The sequence below is a fragment of the Oncorhynchus gorbuscha genome, linkage group LG18, assembly GCF_021184085.1.
Source record: "Oncorhynchus gorbuscha isolate QuinsamMale2020 ecotype Even-year linkage group LG18, OgorEven_v1.0, whole genome shotgun sequence".
Taxonomy (NCBI): Eukaryota; Metazoa; Chordata; class Actinopteri; order Salmoniformes; family Salmonidae; genus Oncorhynchus; species Oncorhynchus gorbuscha.
The window spans coordinates 36,676,750-36,695,494 of record NC_060190.1 but is presented as its reverse complement, the minus strand read 5'-3'; the positions used below and the strand labels follow the sequence as shown (position 1 = coordinate 36,695,494).

At 44.8% G+C, this 18,745-nt stretch overlaps 1 protein-coding gene across 14 annotated transcripts in view; it reads left to right on the top strand.

Moving 5' to 3' along the window:
- Positions 1-18,745, top strand: part of LOC124002453 (pleckstrin homology domain-containing family A member 6-like) — a 137,154-nt gene that overhangs the window by 54,263 nt on the left and 64,146 nt on the right. For 11 of the 14 annotated variants that reach the window (XM_046309851.1, XM_046309849.1, XM_046309850.1 and 8 more), the window contains 3 exons: positions 3,480-3,630; positions 4,013-4,117; positions 9,299-9,371. In XM_046309851.1, coding sequence (XP_046165807.1) covers positions 3,496-3,630; positions 4,013-4,117; positions 9,299-9,371 — 313 coding nt within the window. In that variant the 5' untranslated portion in view covers positions 3,480-3,495. Of the gene's footprint in view, positions 1-3,479; positions 3,631-4,012; positions 4,118-9,298; positions 9,372-17,976; positions 18,701-18,745 lie in introns of those variants that run through there. The other 3 variants (XM_046309857.1, XM_046309858.1, XM_046309855.1) reach the window with 3 other exon arrangements.

Genomic DNA, 18,745 nt, shown 5'->3' with positions numbered 1-18,745 from the left:
CGCCTTCAACCTATTGAAGACTCTGTCCTCCTCTGCCGACCACCGCAAACGCACCGGCTCCCCCTTCAGCAGTGATGTAATAGGGGCCGCTACCTGGCCATAACCCTGGATAAACCTCCGGTAGTAATTTGCAAACCCCAAAAAGCACTGCACCTACTTCACCGTGGTAGGGGTCGGCCAATTACGCATGGCCTTAATGCAGTCACATTCCATCACCACCCCCGAGATGGAAATGCGATAACCTAGGAAGGAGACGGCTCGTTTGGAGAACACACACTTCTCAGCCTTGACGTATAGGTCATGCTCCAGCAGTCTACCAAGCACCTTGCGTACCAGAGACACATGCACGGTGCGGGTGGTGAAATAGATCAGAATATCATCGATATAGACAACCACGCCCTGCCCGTGCAGGTCCCTGAGAATCTTATCTACAAAGGATTGAAAAATGGCTGGAGCATTCTTTAACCCATACGGCATGACGAGGTACTCATAGTGGCCCGATGTGGTACTAAATGCGGTTTTCCACTCGTCTCCCTCCTGAATACGCACCAGACTATACGCGCTCCTGAGATCCAGTTTTGTGAAAAACTGTGCTCCGTGAAATGATTCCACCGCCGTAGCGATAAGAGGTAGTGGGTAACTAAACCCAACTGTGATGGCATTTAGACCTCTGTAATCAATGCACGGATGCAGCCTCCCTCCTTTTTCTTCACAAAAAAATAAATTTGAAGAGACGGGTGATATGGAGGGCCAAATGTAACCCTGCCCCAGAGATTCCGTGACATATGTCTCCATAGCCAACGTCTCCTCCTGGGACAATGGGTACACATGACTCTTGGGAATCTGCGCAATCGATGAGGTGGTAATTTAGCCGCACTCTTCTTACTGAAAGAGATTGCCAAATCGGCATATTCAGGGGGAATGCGCACCGTGGAACCCTGGTCTGGACTCTCCACCGACGTGGCACCGATGGAAACTCCCAGACACCTTCCAGAACACTCCTCTGACCACCCCTGGAGAACCCCCTGTCTCCACGAAATCTTAGGATTGTGACTAGCCAGCCAGGGAATCTCCAGCACCACTGGAAACGCAGGCGAATCGATAATGAAGGGACTAATTCGCTCCCTATGATTCCCCTGCGTCACCATGTCCAATGGAACCGTGGCTTCACTGACCAACCCTGACCAACCCTGACCCTGACCGGCCATTAGGGTCAGGGTTGGTCAGGGAGGCCACGGTTCCATTGGACATTCCTACCACTTGAAGGCAGAAGTCGGGAGGTTGAAGTCGCCAAGTACAAAAAGTGATGAGCCATCATCAGCAAATTAGCTGATCAAGGTATCAAACTCATTGAGAAACTCTCTAAGGGCAGCTGGTGGGCGATAGATGACAACAATATTAACCTCTTAAGTCGACCCGACACGCATGCATGGAAATGCAAATGCCCTACGCTAAATGCTAATAGCACTCGTTAAAACTCAAACGTTCATTAAAACACACATGCAGGGTACTGAATTAAAGCTACACTCGTTGTGAATCCAGCCAACAAGTCCGATTTTTAAAATGCTTTTCGGCGAAAGCACGAGAAGCTATTATCTGATAGCATGCAACACCCCGAAATACCTGAAGGGGACGTAAACAAAATAATTAGCATAGCCGGCGCTACACAAAACGCAGAAATAAAATATAAAACATTCATTACCTTTGACGATCTTCTTTGTTGGCACTCCTAGATGTCCCATAAACATCACTATTGGGTCTTTTTTTTCGATTAAATCGGTCCATATATACCCTAAATATCGATCTATGAAAACGCAACGTCTTTTTTTTTTCATTAAAAAAGTTGACAATAAACTTTCACAAAACACTTCGAAATACTTTTGTAATTCAACTTTAGGTATTAGTAAATGTTAATAATCTATCAAATTGATCACGGGCGATGTGTATTCAATCGTGCAGTAATTGGGAGCAGAGCATGATTATTTGCATAAGCAAGGTAAGCAAAGCTAATGTGTGATTCATTTTCACAAAAACAAAACACGTCTTGAAATCATGTTCGGAAATTTCTCATCCAAAACATCCTGTCGGAGACCGGAAGGAATGGGCTCTCTCTCACTCATTTGACCAAGAAACAAAGCCCAGGCAATTGACAAGATTGGCGACATCGTGTGGAAGCTGTAGGACTTGCAATCTCAGCCCCATGTAATTTGCTTTCCAATAGACAATTATTATATTAATACATGCAAGTGGCGTATTGATATATTTTCCAGATTTTGGTGATCAGTTTTTCTTGCGCTTTTCGATGAAACACACGTTATGTTATAGTCACAGCCGTGATTTAACCAGTTTTAGAAACGTCAGAGTGTTTTCTATCCACACATACTAATCATATGCATATACTATATTCCTGGCATGAGTAGCAGGACGCTGAAATGTTGCAAGATTTTTAACAGAATGTTCGAAAAAGTAGGATGTAGACTTAACAGGTTTTAAGCTTGAGTGGACAAGTGACAGTGACCGCATGGAATTCAGATGAGGAGATGGACAGGTGAATGAGGGAGAAACAAGGAAATCTCCATTTAGGATAAATGAGCAGCCCTGTGCCATCACCAAGACCAGATGCTCTCCAACTATAAGGGAACACTTAGTCAGATTAAGAGAGAGCAGCTGGAGTATATGATTTCTGTATATGTTGTTGTTTTTGTAACTTTTTCTGTGCATCAGAGCTTCCAGTTTGTTTGTGTCTGCATCATGTGCATGGGCATATTTATGTACAGATTCTATTAAAAATGAATCACACATTAGCTTTGCTTACCTTGCTTATGCAAATAATCATGCTCTGCTCCCAATTACTGCACTTCCAAAGCCTACTGGACCAGAGAAAATGAGGGGAGGGGGAGAAAGTGAGATAAAGAGAAAGATGGAGGGGGTAAGAGAATTTGATTGAGGAAGAAAGAGGTCAAGATCATGCACAATAGAGATAGAAAGAGAGATGGGGCTGTAGAGAGAGAGGGAAGCTGGAGGAAGGAAAATAAACCGAGAGTGGAACAGAGGGGAGGATTGGAGGTGAGTTAAATAGATAGATAGAAAGAGAGAGATAGAAAAAGGGAGGAGATAGTACAATTCATCCCTCTTGCTTGTCAGCAGATCAATATCTAGCAGGGTGGGCAGTGCAGAGCAGGACTTGGCGATGCAGGGAGAGGCAGAGCATGCCTTTATATAGACATCAATAACTGGATCACTGAAACTCGGGGCTCGGCAGGAGCAGAAGAGGAGCAGAGGAAAGGAGAGAAGTCTTAGTCATTCTCCCTCTTTTATTCCTCTCCTCTCTTCACTCTAAAAGCATTTGAGTATCAAGGGTCATTTTTGACACTCCAACCTTATCCAGGCGGTCTCAAAGATAATGTGTTTACATGTGTTATTAACGTTGAGTGTATAAGTCACTGAATCTATCTCTCTGTCTCTGTCTCTCTGTGTAGGAGCTGTGATTTGGAGATGAATGGGAATGTAGGAGGTAGAGGACCTGTGAGTTCACCCAGCGACATTAACTGCAACTCCAACAGCACCACCATGGTATCAGACCTATCCCCGTCAGAGTCTCAGACCCAGTCCCAGCCCTTCACACCACGGGTCAGTACACACACGCACACGCACACACACACACACACACACACACACACACACACACACACACACACACACACACACACACACACACACACACACACACACACACACACACACACACACACACACACACACACACACACACACACACACACACACACACACACACACACACACACACACGCGTGCGCACACACACACACGCACGCACGCACACAAGCATGCACGCATGCAAGCACACACACACACACCTCATGACACCGTTACACCTCACTACACCACACACCACATCATGGTTTTATGACAGATTTAGTGATGCAAAGAGGTCCCTTTTGTTCTCTCATCTTCCCTCTCCCCTTCTCTCCTTCCCTCGTTTCTTCTCCAGGCATCTCGTACTCCAAAGAAAGCTGCTACGTTTGGGAAGCGTTCTAACTCCATGAGGAGGAACCCTAAAGCTGTAGTAGCTAAGCAGGGATGGCTATACAAACAGGTAATTCAGCTCAATACACTATTCTGCATCAGCATGATGCACTTTCCTTTATGCTTAGTGGTTTTAAGGATTTTAGCCTCGGTTTCTGTATAAGAACTTTGTGGTTGTCATGCAGGTGAAAGAGGACCCAAACGCGACTTAACAGAAACAGAGTTTATTAAAGTCCAAAACGGAATAACAGAAATCCTCTAGACTTGTAGAGGGGAAACAACTGGAGAAGCGGCCACAGACTGCAGGTCGCTTCGGGTAGGCGCAGGCCGTAGTCGACTGAGACACCTGCTCACACGCAGCATCTGATGAAGGCACAAAACACGACAGGACAGGGTGATACACAATCACGGCAAAAACACGACAGGACAGGGGCGAAACGCAATCACAGCATGGTGAATACAATACAAGGAACCGACGGGACAGGAACGGAACACAAAGGAATAAATAGGGACTCTAATCAGGGAAAGGATCGGGAACAGGTGTGGGAAGACTAAATGATGATTAGGGGAATAGGAACAGCTGGGAGCAGGAACGGAACGATAGAGAGAAGAGAGAGCGAGAGAGTGAGAGAGGGAGGGGGAGAGAGAGGGCTAGAAGGAGGGAAAGAACCAAATAAGACCAGCAGAGGGAAACGAATAGCATGGGAAGCACAGGGACAAGACAAGATAATAAATGACAAACATGACAGTACCCCCACTCACCGAGCGCCTCCTGGCGCTCTCGAGGAGGAACACTGGCGGCAACGGAGGAAATCATAGATCAAACGGTCCAGCACGTCCCGAGAAAGAACCCAACTCCTCTCCTCAGGACCGTAACGAAAAACGATAAAAGGGAAACTAGGGTACTACTCTAAAAAAAAAATGAGAACTAGGGACAGACTGAGACACAGCAAGGGCAGGGACAAGAACAGGAGAGATGCGATGGCAGGGAACAGACTGAGACCCAGCAAGACCAGGAGCAGAAGCAGAAAAAAATTACCAGACTTCTTCTGCGCGCAGTCTGAACACGCAGCCACGAAACGGCGCGTGTCACGCTCCTGAGTCGGCCACCAAAAGCGCTGGCGAATAGACGCAAGAGTGCCTCGAACACCGGGATGACCAGCTAACTTGGCAGAGTGAGCCCACTGAAGAACAGCCAGACGAGTGGAAACAGGAACGAAAAGGAGGTTACTAGGACAGCGCGCGCGACGCAGTGTGCGTGAGTGCTTGCTTAACCTGTCTTTCAATTCCCCAGACTGTCAACCCGACAACACGCCCATAAGGAAGAATCCCCTCGAGATCAGTAGAAGCCACAGAAGAACTAAACAGACGGGATAAGGCATCAGGCTTGGTGTTCTTGCTACCCGGACGGTAAGAAATCACAAACTCGAAACGAGCGAAAAACAACGCCCAACGAGCTTGACGGGCATTAAGTCGTTTGGCAGAACGGATGTACTCAAGGTTCTTATGGTCTGTCCAAACGACAAAAGGAACGGTCGCCCCCTCCAACCACTGTCGCCATTCGCCTAGGGCTAAGCGGATGGCGAGCAGTTCACGGTTACCCACATCATAGTTGCGCTCAGATGGCGACAGGCGATGAGAAAAATAAGCGCAAGGATGAACCTTATCGTCAGACTGGAAGCGCTGGGATAGAATGGCTCCCACGCCTACCTCTGAAGCGTCAACCTCGACAATAAATTGTCTAGTGACGTCAGGAGTAACGAGGATAGGAGCGGACGTAAAACGTTCTTTTAGAAGATCAAAAGCTCCCTGGGCGGAACCGGACCACTTAAAACACGTCTTGACAGAAGTAAGAGCTGTGAGAGGGCAGCAACTTGACCGAAATTACGAATGAAACGCCGATAGAAATTAGCGAAACCTAAAAAGCGCTGCAACTCGACACGTGACCTTGGAACGGGCCAATCACTGACAGCTTGGACCTTAGCGGAATCCATCTGAATGCCTTCAGCGGAAATAACGGAACCGAGAAAAGTAACGGAGGAGACATGAAAAGAGCACTTCTCAGCCTTTACGTAGAGACAATTCTCTAAAAGGCGCTGTAGAACACGTCGAACGTGCTGAACATGAATCTCGAGTGACGGAGAAAAAATCAGGATATCGTCAAGATAGACAAAAACAAAAATGTTCAGCATGTCTCTCAGAACATCATTAACTAATGCCTGAAAAACAGCTGGCGCATTGGCGAGACCGAACGGCAGAACCCGGTACTCAAAATGCCCTAACGGAGTGTTAAACGCCATTTTCCACTCGTCCCCCTCTCTGATGCGCACGAGATGGTAAGCGTTACGAAGGTCCAACTTAGTAAAGCACCTGGCTCCCTGCAGAATCTCGAAGGCTGATGACATAAGGGGAAGCGGATAACGATTCTTAACCGTTATGTCATTCAGCCCTCGATAATCCACGCAGGGGCGCAGAGTACCGTCCTTCTTCTTAACAAAAAGAACCCCGCCCGGCCGGAGAAGAAGAAGGCACTATGGTACCGGCGTCAAGAGACACAGACAAATAATCCTCGAGAGCCTTACGTTCGGGAGCCGACAGAGAGTATAGTCTACCTCGAGGAGGCGTGGTCCCTGGAAGGAGATCAATACTACAATCATACGACCGGTGAGGAGGAAGGGAGTTTTTCGGGACCGACTGAAGACCGTGCGCAGATCATGATATTCCTCCGGCACTCCTGTCAAATCGCCAGGTTCCTCCTGAGAAGTAGGGAGAGAAGAAACGGGAGGGATGGCAGACATTAAACACTTCACATGACAAGAAACGTTCCAGGATAGGATAGAATTACTAGACCAATTAATAGAAGGATTATGACATACTAGCCAGGGATGACCCAAAACAACAGGTGTAAACGGTGAACGGAAAATCAAAAAAGAAATAGTCTCACTGTGGTTACCAGATACTGTGAGAGTTAAAGGTAGTGTCTCAAATTTGATACTGGGAAGATGACTACCATCTAAGGCAAACATGGGCGTAGGCTTGTCTAACGGTCTGAAAGGAATGTTATGTTTCCGAACCCATGCTTCGTCCATGAAACAACCCTCAGCCCCAGAGTCAATCAAGGCACTGCATGTAGCACCCGAACCGGTCAGCGTAGATGGACCGACTAGTACAAGATCTAGATGAAGAGGACTGAGTAGTAGCGCTCACCAGTAGCCCTCCGCTTACTGATGGGCTCTGGCCTCTTACTGGACATGAATTAACAAAATGTCCAGCAACTCCGCAATAGAGGCACAGGCGGTTGGTGATCCTCCGTTCCCTCTCCTTATTCGAGATGCGAATCCCTCCCAGCTGCATGGGCTCAGTCTCAAAGCCAGAGGAGGGAGATGGTTGCGATGCGGAGCAGGGAAACACCGTTGATGCGAGCTCTCTTCCACGAGCCCGGTGACGAAGATCTACCCGTCGTTCTATGCGGATGGCGAGAGCAATCAAAGAGTCCACATCTGAAGGAACCTCCCGGGAGAGAATCTCATCCTTTTGGAGTCCCTCCAGAAAACGAGCGAGCAGCGCCGGCTGTTCCACTCACTAGAGGCAGCAAGAGTCGAAACTCAATGGAATAATTGGACCGTTCACCTTGGCATAAGGAAGCCAGGGCCCTAGAAGCCTCCCCACCAAAAACTGAACGGTCAAAAACCCGAATCATCTCCTCTTTAAAGTTCTGGAATTTGTTAGAGCAATCAGCCCTTGCCTCCCAGATAGCTGTGCCCCATTCTCGAGCCCGGCCAGTAAGGAGTGAAATGACGTAAGCAACCCGAGCTCTCTCTCTAGAGTATGTGTTGGGTTGGAGAGAGAACACAATCTCACACTGCGTGAGAAAGGAGCGGCACTCAGTGGGCTGCCCGGAGTAGCAAGGTGGGTTATTAACCCTAGGTTCTGGAGGCTCGGCAGGCCAGGAAGTAACAGGTGGCACGAGACGTAGACTCTGGAACTGTCCAGAGAGGTCGGAAACCTGAGCGGCCAGGTTCTCCACGGCATGGCGAGCAGCGGACAATTCCTGCTCGTGTCTGCCGAGCATGGCTCCTTGGATCTCGACGGCAGTGTAACGAGCGTCTGAAGTCGCTGGGTCCATTCCTTGGTCGGTTCCTTCTGTCATGCAGGTGAAAGAGGACCCAAACGCGACTTAACAGAAACAGAGTTTATTAAAGTCCAAAACGGAATAACAGAAATCCTCTAGACTTGTAGAGGGAAACAACTGGAGAAGCGGCCACAGACTGCAGGTTAGGCGCAGGCCGTAGTCGACTGAGACACCTGCTCACACGCAGCATCTGATGAAGGCACAAAACACGACAGGACAGGGTGATACACAATCACGGCAAAAACACGACAGGACAGGGCGAAACGCAATCACAGCATGGTGAATACAATACAAGGAACCGACGGGACAGGAACGGAACACAAAGGAATAAATAGGGACTCTAATCAGGGGAAAGGATCGGGAACAGGTGTGGGAAGACTAAATGATGATTAGGGGAATAGGAACAGCTGGGAGCAGGAACGGAACGATAGAGAGAAGAGAGAGCGAGAGAGTGAGAGAGGGAGGGGGAGAGAGAGGGCTAGAAGGAGGGAAAGAACCAAATAAGACCAGCAGAGGGAAACGAATAGCATGGGAAGCACAGGGACAAGACAAGATAATAAATGACAAACATGACAGTGGTCAACTGCTGATGTAAAAAGGGCTCTATAAATAAATGTGAGTCAAATGCCCCATAATACCCCATAAATATCTCATAACTAGGACCAGATATGCTCTTCTTCCAGTATTGCCATTCTTCTCTACATTTTTCAGTTCAATATTTCCTTGTCTCTCCCAGTTACTTTGTTTTGGTCCAGTGTTGCTTTCCCCTTTCTCTTCATTTTTCAGTTGAATATTCCTCTTCTCTCCAATTTGTTTTGATCCAATATGTCTCAGACCATTACTTTGTTTTGGTCCAGTGTTGCTTTCCCTCTCTCGTTGTTTAGGTCTCATTGAATTTGTCTTCCTGTCTTTTACATAGTGCGGTACTTCTCACACTGTTTAAGTCCAGTTTTTGTGCCCCCCCCCCCCTGAAGTTATTTGGTCTAGTCTAAACTGTTGTGTCTACTCTCTGGAGTCCTATCCATTTCACTGTGTGTTTTTAGTCCCCTTGTCAGTGTCTCCCTTTGAGGGCCAGTCAAACCCATCTCAATTTGCGTTATTCTCTCTGTCTCCCTGTAGGCCAGCAGTGGAGTGAAACAGTGGAACAAGAGATGGTTTGTCCTGACTGACCGATGCCTGTTCTACTACAAAGGTAGGTTACTGTCATAGTATTGCCTTCTTTCTTTAAATTCTCTTTTCTTTTGTAAATATCCCATTGCCACCCTTCATTGGAGGACATCTTTATAATTCTGCTTTATTCTACTGCATTTCATTGTGTGTTTTAGTCAGAAAGGGTTTTCCTTCATTCTTGACGCACTGTTTCTCTTCTCTTGTCTTCTCTTGTGTTTGTGTGGTAGTGTGCTATGTTGTTTTGTCAGCAGGTAGAATTCACAGTAACTGACAGATCCGGTTGTTCAACCATGTGTTGGCTACGTCCCAATATACTCTATCTTGTTTTCAGACAGACAGTTTTTTTTTGTGGACGAGATTGGTCAACCTTGTCCAACAATATCTGCAATGCACATATACAGTTGAAGTCAGAAGTTTACATACACCTTAGCCAAATACATTTAAACTCAGTTTTTCACAATTCCTGACATTTATTCCGAGTAAAAATTACCCTGTCTTAGGTCAGTTAAGATCACCACTTGATTTTAAGAATGTGAAATGTCAAAATAATAGTAGAGAGAATAATTTTCACCTTTATCACATTCCCAGTGGGTCAGAAGTTGACATACACTCAATGACTATTTGGTAGCATTGCCTTTAAATTGTTTAACTTTGGTCAAATGTTTTGGGTAGCCTTCCACAAGCTTCCCACAATAACTTTTGTCCCATTCCTCCTGACAGAGCTGGTGTAACTGAGTCAGGTTTGTAGGCCTCCTTGCTCGCACACTTTTTCAGTTCTGCCCACACATTTTCTATAGGATTGAGTTCAGGGCTTTGGGATGGCCACTACAGTACCTTGACTTTGTTGTCCTTAAGCCATTTTGCCACAACTTTGAAAGTATGCTTGGTGTCATTGTCCATTTGGAAGACCCATTTGTGACGAAGCTTTAACTTCCTGACTGATGTCTTGAGATGTTGCTTCAATATATCCACATTATTTTCCTGCATCATGATGCTATTATTTTGTGAAGTTCACCAGTCCCTCCTGCAGCAAAGCAACCCCACGCCCGTGCTTCACGGTTGGGATGGTGTTTTTCGGCTTGCAAGCCACCCCAATTTTCCTCCAAACATAACGATAGTCATTATGGCAAAACAGTTGTATTTTTGTTTCATCAGCCCAGAGGACATTTCTCCAAAAAGTACGGTCTTTGTCCCCATGTGCAGTTGCAAACCGTAGTCTGGATTTTTTTATGGCGGTTTTGGAGCAGTGGCTTATTCCTTGCTGAGCGGCCTTTTAGGTTATGTCGATATAGGACTTGTTTTACTGTGGATATAGATACTTTGGTACCTGTTTCCTCCAGCATCTTCACAGGGTCCTTTGCTGTTGTTCTAGGATTTATTTGCACTTTGTGCACCAAAGTACGTTCATCTCTAGGAGACAGAATGCTTCTCCTTCCTGAGCGATATGACGGCTGCGTGGTCCCATGGTGTTTATACTTGCGTACTACTGATTGTAAGATGAAAGTGGTACCTTCAGTCGTTTGGAAATTGCTCCCAAGGATGAACCAGACTTGTAGAGGTCTACCATTTTTTTCTGAAGTCTTGGCTAATTTCTTTTGATTTTCCCGTGATGTCAAGCAAAGAGGCACTGAGTTTGAAGGTAGGTACACCTCCAATTGACTCAAATGATGTCAATTAGCCTATCAGAAGCTTCTAAAGCCATGACATCATTGTCTGGAATTTCCCAAGCTGTTTAAAAGGCACAGTCATCTTAGTGTATGTAAACTTCTGACCCACTGGAATTGTGATACAGTGAATTATAAGTGAAATAATCTGTCTGTAAACAATTGTTAGAAAAATTACTTGTGTCATGCACAAAGTAGATGTCCTAACTTACTTGCCAACCGATAACAAGACATTTGTGGAGTGGTTGAAGTTTTAATGGATGTCATAAGGTGAATGCACCAATTTGTAAGTCGCTCTGGATAAGAGCGTCTGCTAAATGACTTAAATGTAAATGTAAATGTAATGACTCCAACCTAAGTGTATTTAAACCTCCGACTTCAACTGTACATACATGAGGTTGACTTAACACAATATTTACAGCATGTATACATTGTCTATGTAACCTTTATTTGATCCAGGCAACTCCACAGAGCAGCAGGGTAGCCTAGTGGTTAGAGCGTTGGACTAGTAACTGGAAGGTTGCAAGTTCAAACCCCCGAGTTGACAAGGTACAAATCTGTCATTCTGCCGCTGAACAGGCCGTCATTGAAAATAAGAATTTGTTCTTAACTGACTTGCCTAGTTAAATAAAGGAACAAAATAAAAAAGATCCATGGTTTGTGTCTCAGCTGGCATTATTTTAAGCAAAGCCCTTCGTGGCTAGAATCTGTTTTTCAATGGAAACCTGGCCAAGACACCTCACTACACCTGCTACCTCTGTTTGTCTCTCAGAGTCCTACTCTGGGGATTTGTTTGGTTGTATCTGCTTTGGCAACTGGAAAGCTTTGTTCCCTCGTTCTGTTGGCAGAGTAGAGGGCTGTGGGTCTGGTGCACGTCACCACTGTGTCAAGAGGACTGTTGACTTGTTCAAGGTGCTTTAATATCACACAGTGTCTCTACCAATGCCAAGTCCCCAAATCTTTGTGGTCTTCATCTGTCATCTTCTGAGCCAACAGCCAGGAGTGGAGAATAAACAATGTGGCATTTGAATATGTCACACGGCTTGACGTATCTTCTTAGAGTTTGATGTACGAGCTACAGTAAGTGTGTGTGGATTTATGGGTGGCTCTGTGTACATATAGAAGTGTGAGAGGGTCATTGTGGTATGTGGTGAGAAATGCTTTACAAAAGACTTGAGTACGTTCGGCTATGTCAGCAATCTATAGAGATTGATATTTAACACACACACACACACACACACACACACACACACACACACACACACACACACACACACACACACACACACACACACACACACACACACACACACACACACACACACACACACACACACACACACACACACACACACACACACACACACACACACACACACACACACCTTATACAGCACAGTCTCTCCATCAGGGCAGCATTGAAGGTGACTCACATTGACTGCACACCACCCTGGAAGACGGATTTCTGAGAGTGTCAAGGTTGTCTCTGTCTCTTAACGTGACAGATGTGCAGTCTGTCATTCCCACTGGTCCACCTGCAGCCCTCTGCTACCCATACAACCCACGGCCAGGTAGAATGACCTCTCTATACTCTCTAAGTCCCTGACCTTCAGGTCCTGTCTGCCATATTTGAAGGGAAAGGGGATACCGAGTCAGTTTCACAACCGATTGCATGGAATTGAAATGTGTCTTCAGCATTTAACTCAACCCCTCTGATAGCAGAATAGACAACAGTCCTTCTCCGGCACCACATTCACTCTTGAAGAATAGAAGAAAAGTTGGGACACCTGAAAAGGGGCTGAAATATGGAATGCAAATACAGCGGTGTCTGTCCTGCGCTCATCGAGCTGTTTCAAGTTCGGTAGCGGGCTGGACCCAGTTGATAATGTTGCACTGTTCACTAGCGGGCTGGATCCAGTCGATACAATGTTGCAAATTTGCTGGCGAAAGACAGACAGATAGAAAGGCAGACTGGCAGAGTAGAGAGATTAACGCGATTCAAAGACCCTGAACTAACTTTCACTGGTTTAAACCTTGAGAGGCGGGGGTGCTTGTTTAATTTGGAATACGCTTTTAACATTTCATATTTACCACTGTTGAAGTACAAAGTAGTATTTTAAACAAAATAATGGATAATTAGAGACCCCCCCCAAAGTTTGACTTTTGCTGCATTTGTCTCATTCGGGAGGGGGCTAATGTAAAATCAGCTGTGTGTGTGTGTGTGTGTGTGTGTGTGTGTGTGTGTGTGTGTGTGTGTGTGTGCGTGCGTGCGTGTGTGCGTGCGTGCGTGTGTGTGTGTGTGTGTGTGTGTGTGTGTGTGTGTTACCCTTGTTTCTAGGAAATCATGCACACAATCTATAATTTGACCAAATATTTAGGAACAGGTCATCATTTCATGGAGTATATGAAGGAAGAAACCACATAGAAAAAGTAATAAGCAAGTTAGGTAAAAAAAAATATATATATTTTCACCAAGTCAAATGAATTTACTGAGATAGAGGTTTCATGATGCTTGTATCTAAACCGAAGTTAATCATTTTAAGATTGTTTTATACTTGTACAGCAGTTGTGGTCTCTATAAACTTCAATATGAGGTCCTAAATCAAGCATGAAAGTGCATCCTTGTAGTCAAAATGTGTTTACCTTGGGGTAAGTTGAGCCCATCGTTGAGCCAATAGCAAGTTGAGCAAATTTAAGTGTTTTGTTCCCATTTGTAATGCAAGGCATTATTGCTAGCATATGAGGTAACAACAGGGTCTGGCCTATTTTAAAAGTGTTAAGAAAAGTACAAGTTGTTTGTTAGGTGTTAAGCCTGTGTTAAAAGATGCTTAAAATGCTTAAAAGACAAAAAGCGATTGTGATTGTATTGAAATGTGTTTTAAAACAGTAGTGGTATTATTTCTTTCAGTACAAGAATTTGTGAGCAGCTTAACTTACCCTGTCCCACAGCTCAACTTACCCCACACAGCTTAACTTACCCTGTCCCGCAGGTCAACTTACCCCACACAGCTTAACTTACCCTGTCCCGCAGCTCAACATACCCCACACCTGGGGTATCTTGTACCAAGAGACCACTTTTTTTGGACAAGCTATGTTTTCAAAACTGTAATGTTTACATGAATTCCGATTATTTCCAGGGATACACAACATCCCAAAATATACACTAAGTGTACAAAACATTAGGCACAGCTTCCTAATATTGAGTTGTCAAATAATATTGATAAAAAATATTCATATTCATGAAATCACAAGTGCAATATTGCGAAACACCTTAGCCTTTTGTTAATTCACCTGTCGTCTCAGATTTTGAAATGATGCTTTACAGCGAAAGCAATCCAAGTGTTTGTGTAAGTTTATCCATAGCCGAGCATAGCATTATGTACACTTAGCATCAGGAAGCTTGGTCACGAAAATCAGAAAAGCAATCAAATTAACCGTTGACCTTTGATGATCTTTGGATGTTTTCACTCACGAGACCCAGTTACACAACAAATGTTCCTTTTGTTCCATAAAGATTATTTTTATACCCAAAATACCTCCATTTGTTTATCGCATTATGTTCAGAAATCCACAGGAAAGAGCGGTCACTACAACGCAGACGGAAATTCCAAATGGTCTTCATAATGTCCACAGAAACATGTCAAACGTTTTTTTATAATCATTCCTCAGGTAGTTTTTAAAATATATATTTGATAATATATCAACCGAGTGTGTAGGTTTTTCAATAACAGCGGGAGGAACAATGGCGGCTTTACTCTGTAGCGCAATAACTCACTCTGAGAGCCCCCACCTATCAAACTATGTCTAAAGACTGTTGTCACCTTAGGGAAGCCATATAAAAATGAATCTTGTTGATATCCCTTTAAATGGAGGATAGACATAGGAACAGAAGGCTTTCAAAATAAGAGGCACTTCCTGATTGGATTTTCCTCAGGGTTTTGCCTGCAATATCAGTTCTGTTATACTCACAGACAATATTTTGACAGTTTTGGAAACCTTAGAGTGTTTTCTATCCTAATCTGTCAATTATATGCACATTCTAGCTTCTGGTCCTGAAAAATAGGCTGTTTACTTTGGGAACGTTATTTTTCCAAACATAAAAATAGTGCCCCTAGCTTCAAGAGGTTAACGAAGTGATGCTGAATGTAAAAAAAGGGCCCAACTTACCCTACTCTACCCTATTTAAACCACTCAAACACACATATTCCTAGTCCTGAGAGAGAGTGAACTCCAGGTTCTTTGGGTTAAAAGTGATTTTGTTGGTAAATCTACCAGTATTCTGTGAGCTACAGGATGCAACTAGGTGTTTAATTCCCTGTAGTTAACCTGGAATTGCTCCTTTTATAAAACACTCCACTCCATTCCCTATCCCGTACACACAGACGCAAATCCAACGTGAATAAGGACGTATTCAAAGCAAAGCAGAGAAATGAAATGATAAGAATAGAACCGGGAATCAGAAAACACCCCCACATGAATTGGAGCTTAGCAGCTTCTAAGAATCTTTCATATTGAAATGTTCCGGTTGTTCTGTGATTCAATAGCTCAGTGTGAAGCGACGGCCAAATTCACGTTGAGCAATATTCACAAACTGGCCCCAGAGCCCCACTTGCTTTTCTATAATTCCTCCATTTCCTTTTCTTTCCTTTTCTTCCCCCTTTCTCTCCTTCTGGTCACAGTGATTCCTCTCTCGGGATTTCACACACGTCTGTTGGGATGTTTTCGTCTCCCTCCCTTTTCTCCCAGCTGTGTTGTGGAAAAAAAGAGAGGGAGGAAGGGAGCATGTCTGACTGTGCGATTTACTGCCACGATCACCATGCCAGCAAGGAGAGAGGGGCAAAAAGATGCTAAGGTCTTTTGTTGTTGGGACTTGAGGGTGACATTGTCAAAGCATGTCAGCTGTCCTGGCCAGGGGAGGTGGAGTAGTTGCTCTATACAAGGAGATTAGGAGTGTGTATAGAAGTCCCCGGTTCTCTTAAGTGCTCAGCCAAGGATTCCAACTAGCAACTTTGCAGCTACATTTCTGCAACTCTAACAACTCTAGCACTACATACCACCCCCATCTCCAAAGGATCATAAAACATCCCAAATATCCAATTCCCAACAGAGCAAAATACCTGACTGCCTAATGCTGTAAGTACAGTCAGGGACTTGAAGTCACAAGTTACCAATGTCCTAGCTGACCCTGAGTGTACAGTAAATATAGATTAATTCTTTGCAAAATAGGGTGTTTGTGCATTACTTAACTAATTGGCATCTTCAGAAGTGTTGATATGCTGTTGTTTTGGGATGCTAAGGAGTGTCTTCAGAAGTGTGTGTTTTCAGAGGTGTGTTTGCTGTGTGTTTTGCCTCTCCTAGCGTCTCTGTGTCTCTGGATGGGCACGGCGTTTGTTGGTGAACACTGAGAAGCTCTGCCACAGGTTTCACAATCACAACTCTGTTTCTTCTCACCAGTCTTCTCCTTGGGGTTATCTTGAGACGACTTTGAAAGGCTGTTTGGCAATGAATCACATAGTTTCTTATTACATCTGTTATTAATGTGCGACTATGTTTATGTGATACAGTATATTTAATACAACTTGATAGCCTTTATAAGATAGTTCAGTTGTAGGGTAGAACTGTTTGAGAATGAACAGATTTTTGCAATGAAATACAGAACTTGTGAGCTCAAGTTTGAATTTGTTTGAGGGAAAGAGGAGTGGCTATTTACCTTTTCTGTGTGTTGCAAAAAACCCTGCTCTTTGATTGGTGGAGAGAGGGCAGGTACAGTTAGCTGAAGGCCAGTATTCAGGATTCCAGCAACACTGAGTCACATTGGCTGATCGCTATCACACACACACACACACACACACACACACACACACACACACACACACACACACACACACACACACACACACACACACACACACACACACACACACACACACACACACACACACACACACACACACACACACACACACACACACACACACACACACACACACACACACACACACACACACACACACACACACACACAGTGTAGAGGGAGTATTTTGGTCATTAGCGGGAGTGACGAAGCAAACAGCCCACATAGCCAGCGGTGACATTCTAAAGAAGGGGTGCCGTTGACCTCTAGGTTTGCTATCACTTATAATAGGGATTTTTCATCTCAATGAGACAACTATGAATGACAATAAATATAATCCAAATGATACAAATTGTAGCAGTCATTAGACAAGTGGTACTGTATAGAACAAAAAACGAATGGTTGTATTGTGACAGTTTCAACCTTAACCGAGAATATTTCATATTCTGTTCTGTCTGCTTAGAAACTGATGTTGCTGTGAAAATGCTTGAAAAACAAAAGTTTTCTAGCAGCTAGGAACTGGATTAGATACAAAACAGGTCAATAAATGGTCATATCATACAATTGGGAAGTCTCTATTCTTCTTTATAGTTGAATCTAGGGAATATAAATGAGTGTAATTCCTTTCAATAATAATTGTGTTGTTATGGCTGTCAGTGTATTTCATTTGACATTGCTGAGAATGAGATAAAGGTATAGTGTATAGTATAGTGCAAAAAACCCTGCTCTTTGATTGGTGGAGAGAGGGCAGGTACAGTTAGCTGAAGGCCAGTATTCAGGATTCCAGCAACACTGAGTCACATTGGCTGATCGCTATCACACACACACACACACACACACACACACACACACACACACACACACACACACACACACACACACACACACACACACACACACACACACACACACACACACACACACACACACACACACACACACACACACACACACACACACACACACACACACACACACACACACACACACACACACACACACACAGCAAATAGTACTGTATGATTGCACAAACACAGCTCCCCCTCCCCCATCCCTCCTCTCAGTCTCTCCCTCCCTCCCTCTCTTTCTCTATTCCGCTCTCTCTCAAACACACGTGTGCTCTGCAACAGAGGAAGGCACTTACATCTACGCAGTACAGCTCTGCTTAGAGAGATAGAGCGAGAGAGGGATCAGCCGAGAGAGACAGAGAACAAGAGAGGGATCAGCCGAGAGAGAGAGCAAAAGAGCCAGGCAGAGCGAGAGAGAAAGAGAAAGAGGGAACGAGGGAGAGAGAGATAAGGAGGGCAGCAGCTACTACTGTGGACTCCCTGTCAGCCTCATCGCCAGCCCTCAAAATTGTCATCATCTGCTCCATTATTTAATCAGCACAAGTGCCGCTCTCGCACTCCTCTTTTTTCCCCAGCGCTCCGCTCGTTTAAAAAAATATACCTGACCGCCGTTGGATTTTACGCGAGTTTCTGTGTGTGTGTGTGTGTGTGTGTGTGTGAGAGAGAGAGAGAGAGAGAGAGAGAGAGAGAGAGAGAGAGAGAGAGAGAGAGAGAGAGAGAGAGAGAGAGAGAGAGAGAGAGAGAGAGAGAGAGAGAGAGAGAGAGAGAGAGAGAGAGAGAGAGAGAGAGTGTGAGTGTGTCACTTATCACTGGACTTCTGGACCAAAATTGATATTTCCCCTACAGTGGGACGTGGGTGTTGTTCCAGGGATGTTCAATGGTAGTGCTCACTAAGCCAGCTGCAGCTGCAGCTACCACTAGAGGAGTTTGCAAACTGCGACACCAGACTGTGCGTTTACTATTCACCCCTCTTTATTTACTGTAGGTGTGGACCGTTTCTACTGTAATACATCTTTGTCGCGTTTTCTAA